At 39.4% G+C, this 14,521-nt stretch overlaps 1 protein-coding gene across 1 annotated transcript in view; it reads left to right on the top strand.

Moving 5' to 3' along the window:
• The first annotated feature begins 1,492 nt into the window (after positions 1-1,492).
• The window catches only part of LOC146865822 (zinc finger MYM-type protein 1-like), a 36,869-nt gene continuing 23,840 nt past the window's right edge, over positions 1,493-14,521 (top strand). Inside the window, exon 1 of the mRNA XM_085640199.1 lies at positions 1,493-3,225. Coding sequence (XP_085496325.1) covers positions 1,493-3,225 — 1,733 coding nt within the window. The remainder of the gene's footprint in view (positions 3,226-14,521) is intronic.

A 14,521-nucleotide genomic window follows, 5' to 3' on the forward strand; every position in this document is an offset into this window, starting at 1 on the left:
CCTGCCCTATCCCTAACATGGTGCGTCACGTCTTACGCCTGCTTGAAGCAGGCATAAGGATTTGACGCACCAGCGTCGGAAAAGTGACTGCGTGAAATCTCGTAGATTTCACTGCGTCACTTTTCCGAGGGTTTTGTCGACGTAACGCCCACCCTGCATACATTAAACCTGACTCAGGTTTAATGTGGCGCAGGGCTTTACAACGTGACGCATCTCCCTAGATGCGTCACGTTGCAAATCTGTCGCAGCATGGCGCTAGCTTTGCACCGCCGCTGCGTCACAAATGTGATGCAACGGCAGCGCAAAAGTGGCGCACAGGGCTTGTAAATCTGCCCCAGAGTTTGTACAGTGAGTAGGATATATAAAATCTATCTAATGTGTTGTGACAGTGTGACTCCTGTCCATTTAGTAATAGGATCACTGATATGACTAGCACTGTCTAAAGGATGTAATTATAGTCTGTCTTGTGTGTAGAATACCTCCATCCATATATTTTTTGAATTTGGAAATAGTCTAACTGCAATGGTAAACTCTTAATTGGAAAAATATACATTTATTTTGCTGTGCTTGGTACAGACGGCTGCTGGATATATCAGAGATCTGCCTAGAACTCTTTTAAAGGGTATTGCTCAATGCAAGTCGTATGCTTTTTACAGAAAATTTCAACATGTTTTGTATTATTTGCCATCTAAAGTCAAGTCCAAATGTATAAGTACTTTGTTTTAGGTTTACTCCTAACATATACTGATTTTATCCTTCTAATAGTAATTCAAGGACCCCATAATTGGAATATACCCTTTAAATTCTAGGCAGATCACTGAATTGACATGCTTAAGCTTTTCAATCACCACTGGTGTTGTGCATGCAATGGCACCTAGCCTCAAAGCTTACATCATATTTTAATTATTAACAGGATCCCAGGAGGAATTCTGAACTAGTTACAAGGCTATACCGCTTGGGGGACAGCTGTACGTGCTGCTGCAGTTGCATTCCTGTCAGAATGAGGATGGATGACTAATTGCTGTTACTATTGTGTGCATGACAATTCATATTAGTGTATTCATTATTTTGCGTGATATAGTTTTTGTGTCTTCAACCTAGGGAATATTTAAAAACAGGTTAGGTTTTCTATTTCCAGTCTGATCTATTGCTAGATACAATGAACACAGTTGACAGTTTACTCGTACACCCCTTTTTGGGCTTGACACATGCTGATAAACTGCAAGTGAAAACATTAGGAGCTGATAAACCTGAAATTAAAATTGAGCAGTCTGCAAAAGATAGGGGACAGGGTTATACACGTCGATTTACCAGAACATGGTATGATAGGATAGAGTGGCTTACTGGTAGCGCTTCTAAAAATGCTTTATTCTGTTTCCCTTGCTTACTTTTTGGAGGTGAAGTTGCCTGGACAAAAACAGGAGTTACTGACATAAAGCATCTGGCTGAAAAAATAAAAAAACATGATTCCTGTAAATCTCATTTGACAAATATGTTGAAATTATCTCTTTTCGGAAAATCGGACATTGTACAGCAATTGAACGAAGCATACCGTGTGGGAGTAAGAAAACATAATGCAGAAGTGGATAAAAACCGATACATTTTATCAAAATTGATTGACTGTATTCGTTTTTGTGGTGCCTTTGAATTGGCATTACGGGGCCATGATGAAACTGAAGAGTCTCTAAATCCTGGCGTGTTCGGGGGCCTTGTTGATTTTGTCTCCAGCATTGACAGTGCTATGGAAACACATTTAAGAACAGCCACAGTGTTTAAAGGCACGTCTAAAACTATTCAGAATGAATTGCTGGACTGTATGCTGGAAGTGATAAGAGAATATATTACACAGCAGTTGAGAAGCACTGATTATGTAGCTATCCAAGCTGACGATACAACTGATGTCTCTACTAAGACACATTCAGTTCTAGTCTTCCGCTACATTGATGGAAATTGCAAGGTAGCTGAACGATTTTATTGTTTCACACATCTAAAAGACTCATCTGCAGAAACAATTGCCTCAGCCATTCTTAATGAATTAAACATTGTTTTCCCTGACCAATGTGCTAAAGGAAAACTAATTGCTCAAAGCTACGATGGGGCCAGCGTCATGCGTGGTGCAACAGGTGGGGTGCAAAAGAAAATCAGGGATGTTTACCCAAATGCACATTATATTCATTGCCATGCCCACCAACTTAACCTAATTATGGAACAGGCTTCCTCCAAAATATCTAGAGTTAAAATTTTCTTTTCAGAGATTGGAGGTATAACAGCATTTTTGGCACGTTCCCCGAAAAGGACTGATATTCTTGAACAAATAGTTTCAAGAAGACTTCCAAGAGGGTCTGCAACTCGCTGGAACTTCAATATTCGAGCAATATTGATAATTTATGAATACAGAGACGATCTTCTTGAATGCATGTCAACCATTGCAAACAGTGGTGATTTTGAGTCAAATACTATATGTGAAGCTAAGGGATTTAGTAGAACATTAGATGATAGAGAGTTTATATTCTTTCTGTTTCTTTTTCACCGTATAATGCCCCAGGTAGACATTTTATATAATCAATTGCAAAAGCGAGACATTGACACTGTATATGTCCAGAAAGCTACTACAGACTTTGTGACAAGCATCACCAAAGTACGGGAATCCATTGACAGTTTGGATTCTACACTGCCACAAGAATGTACATTTGTAAACCGAAGACTGCAAATAAATACTTTGACCCAAGAAGCAAAAGAAGTCTGTGACATTATTGTGGTCCATGCCAGAGAGCGCTTTGCATTCACAAAGCATCTTGTAAGTGCAACACTATTGCGAAGTGACCTTTTTGAAAGACATGACAAATCTTTCCCAGCTGAGGCACTCGCAGAAACGATAGAAGCCTATCCTATGTTAGACAAGGCTAGATTGCGTACAGAACTTTCGGTCCTGTATGGAAGACGTGACTTCCGTCAAACTACTGGTGGTGCCATGGCTTTATTTAGCTTTTTGTGTGAAAACAACTTAGAGAAATCTTTTTCTGAGACCATAAAGCTTTTAAGAGTTGTCATTACTACACCCATGACAACAGCAGAGTCTGAGAGATGTTTTTCCACACTAAAGAGGGTAAAAACGTTTTTGCGAAACACTATGACTCAAGCTAGACTTAATGCATTGGGTATGCTGTCAATGGAAAAGGAGCTAATAAAGGAAATACCAGAATTCAACAAAAGAACAATTGAAAAGTTTGTTCATATTAAAGATCGACGAGCAAACTTTCTATATAAATAGAAAATATTAATCTGATGTGTAATCATAGTTTCAGGAGTTTATAGCTCGGTTTGTTTTGTTTGATAACATTAGGAAGTACTGTTGGACATGTACTCATTCCATTTAATATTCATAAAACTCCTGTACAGTTGATATGTGTTTATATATGTGTGTTTATGTATCTGTGAATTTATAGATATTTGTTTTCATATTTTATTATTTTTTAAAATATTTTTGTTGTTAGTGTCTAAAAATATGTTGGTTTTGAGGGTATATGTCTTTATATGTACAACATTTAGTTATTTTCGTAATTTATTTTTATTTAACTGTTTTCTACTGTACTAACAGGGACAAGAACCCTTCTACCTGTGATTGACATGCAAAGTATTTAAATATTATTATTATTTTTTTAATTGTTTAAAAATATCATATTGGTTTTGAAAGTTCTTAAAATGTACATTTATTTATTTTCATAATTTCTTTTAATTCAATTTTTTCTGCTGTGCTGGCTGAAGAGCACAAGGACCTGAGTGTGGCATGCAAAGAATTTATATAGTATTATTTAAAATAATTGTGTTTGTGTTTACAAATATCATATTGGTTTTGAAGGGATATTTCTTAAAATATACATTTATTTATTTTCATATTTTATTTTTATGTAGCCATTTTCTACTGTACTGACAGGCACAAGGGACTGAGAGTGGCATGCAAAGTATTTAAAAATAAAGTAAAACGTTTTTACCAAGCCTGCTTATACATATAAAGTTTGTGTTGTTTCTTTCTAAAATAAATTAAAGATTGTTGATGGATATTTCTTATATTTTAAGCAATGCATATTACACTCATTTCATAACTCATTTTTATTTAGTGGTTTTCTAAAATACTGATGGACCCAAGGGCCTCAGAGCGCTATATGAACTATTTTAAGTACAATATTTACTTCATTTTGCAAAATTGCCTCGCTCAAAAATGCAAAGCTTTTGCTGACTTCCTAAGAATTAAATGTTTGTTTCGAATGGATATTTCTTATACTTGTAGCTATTTAATGTCATGAAGATTACTGGGCAATCAACATTGAATAGCTGATGCAGAAAAGGAAGTGGCCAGCCTTCATTTCGGGTAGGAACAAAATTACAAGTGTGTTTCTTTGCGGATGTTTATGCACCTATGTTAGGTGTTTTCTATTGGAATGGGTAGAGACAAAGCGGTTTTGCTTAGTACCCCTAGCCATCTTCAGAAGTCAGACTTGCTTGGCAACACAGAAATTCTCTGAAATTATGTATGAGTTTTCTTTTATGAATGCCTAGAAGAACTGATTTTTCAGTCCATTTATCACATAAATAGTGCTGAAAATTGCACCGAAAAATGCCAATTTTTAAAAAATTTCTTCACGGGGGAGAACCCCCCCGAACCCCCCTTATTGCCGTCGGGCTCGCTCGCTACGCTCGCTCGCTCCCGTACGTTCATGCCTTTTGAAATACGCCTCACCAGTTTAAAATTACACCAGCCGCCACTGCTTATGGGTGTTTTGATTGCACTCTCTGCAGTGGAACACGCGACCAAGGAAAGTTGATCCTCACGTTTCCATACGCAGTCATTTTTTTTTAAAGTGTGCATGTTTAAGCTTTCCTCATGTTCCAAGCCAACTTCGGCACAAACCTAGAGTTATTGAATCAGTGGTTATAAAAATTCCGTAGTCAAATACATATGGGTGACAGATTTCTTCAGAAGTGAATACACTAGCTAGCCACTTTCTTGAATGTGCGTATTAAATACTGTAGGCCTATGATCAAAATGTGAGCCCTTCTATATGGAGTGTCTAAACATCATTATAAAATTGTTAGCTGTATCTTCAACTTGTGTGTTACTGAGTGATCGTTAATGTTGCTCATGGCCGAAGCCACCGAGACACTGGGATACAGAAGCCCATGCAGGTTGCATCAATCGTTTAAAAGTGGTCTAGCTAAACATTTAACATGCTTGTAAATGGCATGCACAATTTCATTTCATAAGCCTAGTCAATCGTTTCAAAGCGTTTTGTCTCAACATTTAGCATATTTTAAATAGCGTGAGTAGTTCCATTTTATGCCACCATACTAGTGTGTGATTGATTTACCATCTCTTTCTGGGCCCCATAGTTTGTGGGGGAGGCGGATTGACTGACCTCGCTTAAAGCTTATCCTTGGTGAAAATTAAAAGATAATATACAGTGTTGTGTTGAAACACCACTGCTTACTTATGCAGATTGCGCATCTGCACAGTACATCAGTGTGAGATTCTGTACCTATTCGTAAATCATTGTAAGAGTGATTTAAAAAAAAAAAATGAAATTAATGATATGGGGAATAAAGAATAAGGGCACTCCTCCCATGTTGTTCATGGAGCTTGTCAGACAGGAATTGGAATCATGTCCCTTCGTGGCCGTGTCTGCACCTGGGTTACAAAATGGTTCTAATGTTTTAAGTGTAATTAAAAAGAAAATACAGCCCTAGCTCAATCTTATGGTGTTTGAGAGTTAGTGCCACCTTATGGTAAAGGTGTCATTAGGATTTGCAATTAGATGGCATGTGTTACTAAATCTCATTGGTTATGGTTAGTGGTAATTTTAGATCACTCATTATTCTTTTGACATAGATCCCAAAAGTCTATTGGTTTCTGGGAGACTGCCTCCTGACGTGAAGGCCCAATGATGATGCTTTTGGTTATTAGTATGTCAGCAGGGAAAATATACCACTGACCAAAGAAAACTGTTGAGGGTTCCAAATAGGGCCCTGTTTGCGATGTCGGACGGACTTACATCAGCCTGACACCTTATCAGTCTGGAAACTGCTCGACCATAGGTTGGTGGTTTCGACCACACAATCAGGGTGTGATCACCCATAGGACGGTCGGAAACATCCATTTTGCAATGGAAGCTTGTGCCGCAGGTGGAAAAGGCCTGCAGCACAAGCTGCCACAGCAAAACGGATGTTTGTAACCATCCCTGCACCATGTAGCAGGAACCTCACGGTGCTTTCCACATCGTGCAAGGATGTTTAGGGGGCACCATAGGTGTGGAGAGCCAGGGTGGAAGTGGGGGCCTGCTAGGGACTCCCAAAGACACTTTCTGACAGCCTTTTCATGTCAGAAAGGCCGACAAGAAATGGCAGTGAGAAAGTGCCATCATAATCCTGACGGCAGAGCCGAGGGTGGCTCTGCTGTTATTAGGGGATTATTATGGGCTCCGATGCACCGACAGGCTCCTTCAGCCAGTTCAAAGCGCCGCTGATGGTCCCTCCACCCAATGCCTCCGCCTGCCGCATTATAATGCGGTGGGCGGACCGCAATGACAGATGTCGGGTGGGCTGCAACTGACAGCTGGTCGGTTGCTGTCCGCCCGACATCGTAATCGGGCCCTAAGTCTTTAAAAGGGATCCTTAGACAAAGTCTGGTCCCACTTTTTTGATACTTTGGTAAATATTTTTGAAAGCAGACTGGGAAACAGACATTTCTTGTTTCTCTTGCCTCCTTTTTTATATTTTTAGTATTTATTTTACTTGACAAACATCACCATTAGTTTTAAAATAGTTGGCAGCCTGCATTACACACTGCTGAATTTTGCTCTGTGGAGTAAGGGAACTCGACATTTAAAACAGACCACGTCTGCTTACAAAACAATAGGCTTCTTAACACGCTCTCTAGATTTTAGTTTGCAAAAGATCAGTGACACAATCAGAACCAGCAAGTATAATCACAGACAATCAACACTGACAACAACATTTCTTAGGACGCACATTTCATTTACTGTTTTCTTTGAAACAACCAGCAACATGTTTTTCTTTTTGCTGCATATTATCAACGACCCTGAAACAGTGTTCAGTATAACTGGCTTCAAATCAAAGAACATGCAATTAATGATATTATTAGTGCGCTGAGAATAAATGGCTCTGAATATGATATCAATATGATTTGTTGTTGTCAAGCTGTAAATTGTAGAGTATTACAGAATAATTATTTGTTTTGCTGAAGCAATCCTTGGTCTGCAGATGATAGCATGACAATGTGAAATTTATCATTAATAATAGTTAGCTTATACTCTATAATAGAACCCTGGAGACTCCTCTAGCAATTTTAAGTGAGCTTAAAATAATATTGCTAATTAAAACTGAGTGTTGTGTATCAGTACGATAATTAAAGATGACAATTGTCTGGAGAAATAAGAATTCAGCTGCAGTACAAGACTTGTAGGATTAGGGGACAACCAGATGATATTTTTTTTTATTTCCTTGACCTCTGCGATCTTTGCCTTGAAGATTCTCCTTGACATCCATTATTAGATGTTCATATATAAATATATATATATATATATAAATAAATAAATATATATATATATATATATATATATATAGTAGATATATAGATGATCTTTTTATCATCTATAACGGTACAGAACAGTCAGCCAGAGAGTATATCCAAATCCTTAACAACAATAACTTGAATCTCAGATTTACAGGCGAAGTCAGCAAGGATACTGTCAATTTCTTAGATCTCAAGGTCTTTTCCGCGGATGGAAGGCTGTGCACATCTTTGCACAGGAAACCGACCGCAGGAAATTCTATTCTGCAAGCTAGCAGTTGCCATTCAAGAAAAACTATTAGTAGTATCCCGTATGGTGAACTGCTCAGGATAAAAAGGAACTGCACACGCAAATGCGATTTTGAAAAAGCAGCAGTAGAAAGCATGAATAGACTAAAGGCCCGAGGCTATTGCAAAGATATATTGGAGGAAGCAAAATCCAAAGCAGACAAGAAATCTAGAAAAGATCTTATAGTGAGTGGGGATCGCAATGTACCTAAGGCTGCTGCAACTAACAATCTTAGGATGATCACCAACTACTCAGAAGATGCCTCTGCTATAAGAAAAATCTTTGCAACAAATTGGCATATCTTGAGGTCAGATCCCACAATAGGGAAGGATCTTTCAAGAGTACCCTTAATGACATTCAGGAGAGCAAGATCCCTAAGAAATACCTTAGTCCAGAGTCACTGTGGGAATGAGAGTAGAATTCCACCTTTTGGGGGTGTGGTGGGCTTCTTTCCATGCCTGAAATGTAGGGCATGCAAAAACAGCAAAAAGATACTAGAATACTCAATACCAGGAGTTAAAGAACCCATAAGAATTAAGAGCCTGATGAATTGTAACACCAGCCACACGGTGTACTGTTTGGTATGTCCGTGTGGCCTACGTTACATCGGCAGTACGATCCATCCCACTAAGATAAGAATTCTGGAACACCTTAGGGCAATACAGAACAGGGATCCCACTTATCCTGTGGCCAGACATTTCGAAGAGTGCCACAATAGTAACAGGGATCAGTTAAGCTTCTTCTGTATTGATCAAGTACCTTTGAATGTTAGAGGGGGAAACAGGAAGCTATCATTACGTAGGTTAGAGTCAAGACACATTATTGACAATCAGACTAAAAAACCGGGGGGTCTCAACAGTGGTGAGGAAATGGCAGTGCATCTGTAAGACAAATAGGCGTATACTTACTTATGCTGCATGTTCTTTACTATAATATGTCTTCATTGTATCAATAGCACCAGTATCATATTAAGGTTAGAATCAATCTTTCAATAGAGATACATGTGACTATTGACTTTCACTGTTAATCAATATACTGACAAGCATAATGAATTCAAGCCCATCCAGGGCGGAAATTAAGGTTGTTATGCATGTAGAAACTTGTGCTCATTTAAACAAATAGCAGTATGCACAATTAAGCCCATCCAGGGCTAAATGTTTGTAGAAACAAATTTACGTGATTGATTTATCTATTCTGCTTTGTTGTAACAAACAACATGTTCAGTAATGGCCGACACCAATGACCAAAGCATGGTTGGTGTCCTTTGTTTATGTTTAACAGTGGTTATTGATTTAAGTGTGTCTCACACCGGCGCCGGCTACCATTGACAAAGGCGATAGCTGAAACGCGTCTGGTCGTGTGAAGAACCCATTAAAAATTTGGGTAATCCGTTCCTGTGAGTGCTTGGTCCATTTATTTGTGCCGTGAGCTGTGGATTGTTGATCCGTGCGGTTTCCGTCACCGCACTATCGAGCACCCGATCGAGAGTGTAAGGGAGTAAAGGCGGGGATTGAGCTTGATATATATATATATATATATATATTATCTACTGGCGGTCGCCAGTAGATAGTTATAGTTAGGACCGTGTTTCCATAGGTAATCTCAAAATTCTATTTTGAATAACTTTGGCGCCGGTTGACGAATCCTCGCGAAATTTTCAAAACTAATGGGGGCGCTCCGCTCAGCTCCTACCCTGAAAGTCTCGGGGGGATTCGTCAAGCGGGGGCCGAGAAAAAAGGGGGTCCCAAAAAGCGTTTTCCCCATGCATTTTCCCATAGGACCTTTAGTCGAAGGTACAGCCCGAACGGCTGAACAGAATTACTTGAAATTTGGCAAAGAGGTAGTCCTCAGGTCAGGCATGTGCCTTTTGGATATATGGTGTCAATGTGTTCAGTAGTTCCTGAGAAAATTGCAGTTAAAAGCACATAAATATCTATAGCCGCGCACCGTCCGCGCACCCTAACGTGCGCAAGCGTAATTCTGATTGGTGGATTCATGACAGTCAACATTCGAATCGGTCGAAATCAGGAAGTGTCGGCCGCCATTTTGTGTGTTGTGTGTGTGACAGGGAAAAAAGAAAGGTGGAGAATGTGAAAAGGGGGCAGGGTAGAGAGTTCCTGACCCCCTAGCCTTTGTCAGGGGGTCCCTGAAGGACCCCGAAGGGTGAAAAAAACATTCTATTTTTTTTCAAAAAATCGCGGGGTGTGCGCACGGTGCGCGCACCCCCAGCCGGCATTTTGAGTTTTAGAGGTAGAAGAGAGCTAAAAACACAAGTGGAGAACGTGAAAAGGGGGCAGGGTAGAGAGTCCCTGACCCCCTAGGCCTTCTCAAGGGGACCATAAAAGTCCTCTTAGGTCTAAAAAAAAAGAAGAATTAAAAACAATATCGCGGGATGCGCGCACGGTGCGCGTACGGCGCGCGCACGGTGGCAAAAAAAACATTAAAAAAATAGATTAAAAATCAAGTTTAAGTGTTTAGATGTTGGTTGGTTCTAAAAAGAGCCGTTGTGTTCACTGAGTGTTTTTTTGTACCTACAAGTAAGTACCGATGCAGAGTCTAAAGTTGAAGAGGAAGACTCTGTTGCCTTCATCTGTGAAATGAACACCGTCTCCTCTATAAATGCCTCGCATGTTGTAACGCAAGTTGTTGTGGTATATAGAACCCATACCATAGTCTCTGAGGAAAGCAGAAACAGACTTATTGAGGTGCTTTCTTGCTTTGTCAATCTGCGGACAATATTGGTTGGACCAGTTCCACTTTTGCCTTTGGCATATATTAGAATATACAAAGGTAGTTTGTGGAAAAAGTGACATCAATTGCACAAAGGTGTCCTTAACAAGCATTTTCAGACCTACCCAGTTAAAGTGCCTAGGTCATTTCCACCACAGTGCCCAATTATAAGGTGAGGCTGTGGGAGATGTAGAAAGGATTTCACCAAAGGAATTAATTGGTGCCACTTTAACCCTCTCTGACCAATCCATTTAATGTCTACATTTGGCAAAGCAAGGTCTTTGAAAATACCTCTTTTTTCTGCATACTTTTCACTCCAGAAGACATAGCTATGACCTACAATCCACACTGTGACCATCTTTCAAGGAGATCTGGTTGCACTCAGAAGGTGTCTTTCAGTAGAATGGCAATATGAAAAGAAAGATAGTTTAAAATGGAGGCTTACATACTTTTTTTTAATAAAAAGAGCTCATTGGCTGTTTCAGATCATTCTACACTAAAAACTAGGCTGTATGTTTAAATTTTTAAAAGCATGTTTGTATTGGTTCAGAAAAATGTGTTCCCACAGAACATTACTTTGGATTTGCTGTTAGGTTTGAAAAGTCAAGCACTCTTGCTCTTTGGATTAGAAACATTATGTGCTGAACTTCTGATGTCTCTGCACACACAAGTGTTACATGATCTAATGCTATGCTAGCGGGCAGAAGTCATGTTGGGGGTAAAAATCATTTGGAAAGGGTTAAAATAAGCAAAAAAAAGAAATGTGTGTTTCCATTTAAAAAAAAGGTGGAGAACGTGAAAAGGGGGCAGGGTACAGAGCTCCTGACCCCCTACCTTTTGACAGGAGGTCCCTTAAGGACCATGAAGGGTGAAAAAAACATTTTATTTTATTTAAAAAATCGAGGGGTGCGCGCACGGCTGGGAAACTTTTTTTTAAAAAATGATTACAAAAAAAAAAAGTGTTTAGATGTTAGGTGGCTCTAAAAAGAGCCGTTGTGTTAATTGAGGGACAGAGGAAGGAAAGAATGGCAAAAATTATAGGGTGCCGCACGTGTGCTGCTGTATCTTGATCTCTATTAGGGGAATGCTGGTCTCCCCCAAAGCAAGAAGAGCATTACACGTATTGCACCGTATATGCACCCTCTTAAACAGAGGGTGTATATCCAAAGGAGCAGAAGAAGGTGAAGCTGCCACCGCAGATGAAGTGCTCAGCTGAGCTGCCGATGATGTACTTGGCTGAGCTGCTGCGGATGTGCTCGGCTGAGCTGCTGGAGGGTTTTCTCTAGCAGCTCGAGCATAAGCCACAGGATGTACATCCCTAACGTGCCTGATCATAGTGAAGATACTAAAAGAGTATTTATTTTTAGGATCTCCTCTTGATAAGACACGACCACAAAGAGTGCAGGTGACTTTGGGAGCATTCACTTTCTTTTGTCCCTCTGGAAATCTGAAAAATTGCCATATAAAAGAGTCTTTCTGTTTCCTCTGTCTCTGTCTCACAAGGGTCTCCTGCTCACTCCCAGAAGATGACTGCTGCTCTGCCATTGTATCACAAAAACAGTTCAGCTCCTTCTCCCAGGGAATCAGAAGAAATGAGGGGAGTGGGTGTAGTGTTGGAAGTTTCTGGAACTGAAACTACTATAAACCAATGAAAAGTGTTGTTTGTTAATCACATGACCTGAAACTACTATAAACCAATGAAAAGTGCTGTTTCTTGATCACATGACTTGCAGTGCATGCACCGTTCGCGTACGGTGCGCGCACTGTACAAGCACGCATGCGCATAAGTAGCACGCCCGCATGCGCGTACGGAGCACACGCGCATGCGCAAAAAGAACACGCGCGCATGCGCGTACGGAGCAGGTGCGCATGCATGACATCACTGATGACATCACTGATGACATCATCCTTGTGATAGAGTGGCAGACCTCCTCTCACCCTAATATAACCTTTGATACACACATTCAAAAATAGAGACTAAACTTTTCAAAACAATGGACATACCAATACCAGTTACAACAACCTATTCAGTAATTCTAAGATCCACATACACATCCACTCATTCACCAACAGTCCTATACAGTCACTCATACATGTACTCACTCATCATATGTACTCATACACCTATACATCCTGTTACACAATGCCACTCATCCGTAGAGTTACTCACACACATAGTCACTCATGCTAATAAAGAATCAAACATCTGTTTACTTGCATATAGTTATACACACACCACCACACTTACTTGTACAAAAACTTACACATACTTAGTCTTTTAAACAATCACTTATAGAAACACATATTTATTCATACAGGAACTCTTTCAATCTCTCACTCTCACATATACTCACTTATATACACCAATAGTCACATATACTAGTTAAAAACATATGTAGTTACTCATAAAGACACTGTTGAGACAGTCATTCACTCACTAACACACCCATACACACACTCATCCACCCATGCAGTCCTGCACACATACTATCTTCAACACATACAAACAGTGAGTCACTCATTCATGCACCTATGCACTACGTAATACCCCCCACCGAACCATGCAGACACTCAGACTGATACTCAAAAAACCAACTAATAACCTATATAGACACTCATGTAGGTACTCACCAACCCATACAGCCACTTATACACAAAGTGAAAGACTGATACAGATATATACATATTTAAACTTTACTCACTAAGCCATGTAGTCACTATGATACACTTAATCAGTCAGTTACACAATCAATTTTTCAAAAACAAATCATCCATTTAGACACTTATATACCCATTTATTCTTCCATCGACCTTGAGATATACATATATAAAACATATTTAATTTTCAGAAAAACACACATTCACTGGATGATGTCATCAGTGATGTCATCAGTGATGTCATTTGAGATGTCATCAGTGATGTCATGAGTGATGTCACTGACCATGTCATGAGTGATGTAATATGTGACGTCATCAGCAGTGCATTGCGGGCGCGCGAGTTATAGTTAACTTAACTAACTATAACGGGGGAATTTCAATGGTTTTTTACGAGTAAAATGTCCGGCTAACTATAACGTGTGTGAAACCTTTGGTTTTTTCATTGAATTTCTAAGGTTTTTTAAATGCTAATTCCTAACTATAACGTGTGTGAAACCTATGGTTTTTTCACTGAATTTCTAAGGTTTTTTAAATGCTAATTCCTAACTATAACGTGTGTGAAACCCATGGTTTTTTCAGTGAATTTGCAAGGTTTTTTAAATGCTAATTCCTAACTATAACGTGTGTGAAACCCATGGTTTTTTCAGTGAATTTGCAAGGTTTTTTAAATGCTAATTTTTTTTTTTTCTTCTATTTTTTTAAACATATTTTTAATTTAATGTTCTAACCTTTTATAAAGACTATGGTTAAATTTTTAAAATTCTTTAATATGTTTTTTTAAATATATTTCATAAAATAAACATGTTATAATTTTTTGCAGTACATTTTTTCCTTTTTTTTTAGTACGCGTACCGTAAGCTTACGGTAAGCGTACGGTTTACGCAATGCCCGTAATTTATCTACGCTGTTTGCGTATAGTTACGCAATTTGCGTAGCCGGGCGTACTCCGCGTGGGACGCGTACGCGTGTACGCTACACGCGCACGTTACGCGGAAGTGTCGGGTAGTGACTGTTATGTGCATGCGCGCAAGCGCGTGTCTTTTTTACGCGCATGCGTACTTTTGCCGTAAGCGCACCGTAAGCGTACCGTAAGCGTACGGTAGGTCATGTGATCATGAAACACAACTTTTGATTGGATGAAACTACTTTCAGTTCTAGAACTCTCCTACACCACACCCATTCCCCTCATTTCTGCTTGTGATCCCTTAGGAGAAGGAGCTGGGTTGTCTTTGTGATACGATGGCAGAACAGCAGAGCCC

The sequence above is a fragment of the Triturus cristatus genome, chromosome 2_1, assembly GCF_964204655.1.
Source record: "Triturus cristatus chromosome 2_1, aTriCri1.1, whole genome shotgun sequence".
In the NCBI taxonomy this organism is placed as follows: Eukaryota; Metazoa; Chordata; class Amphibia; order Caudata; family Salamandridae; genus Triturus; species Triturus cristatus.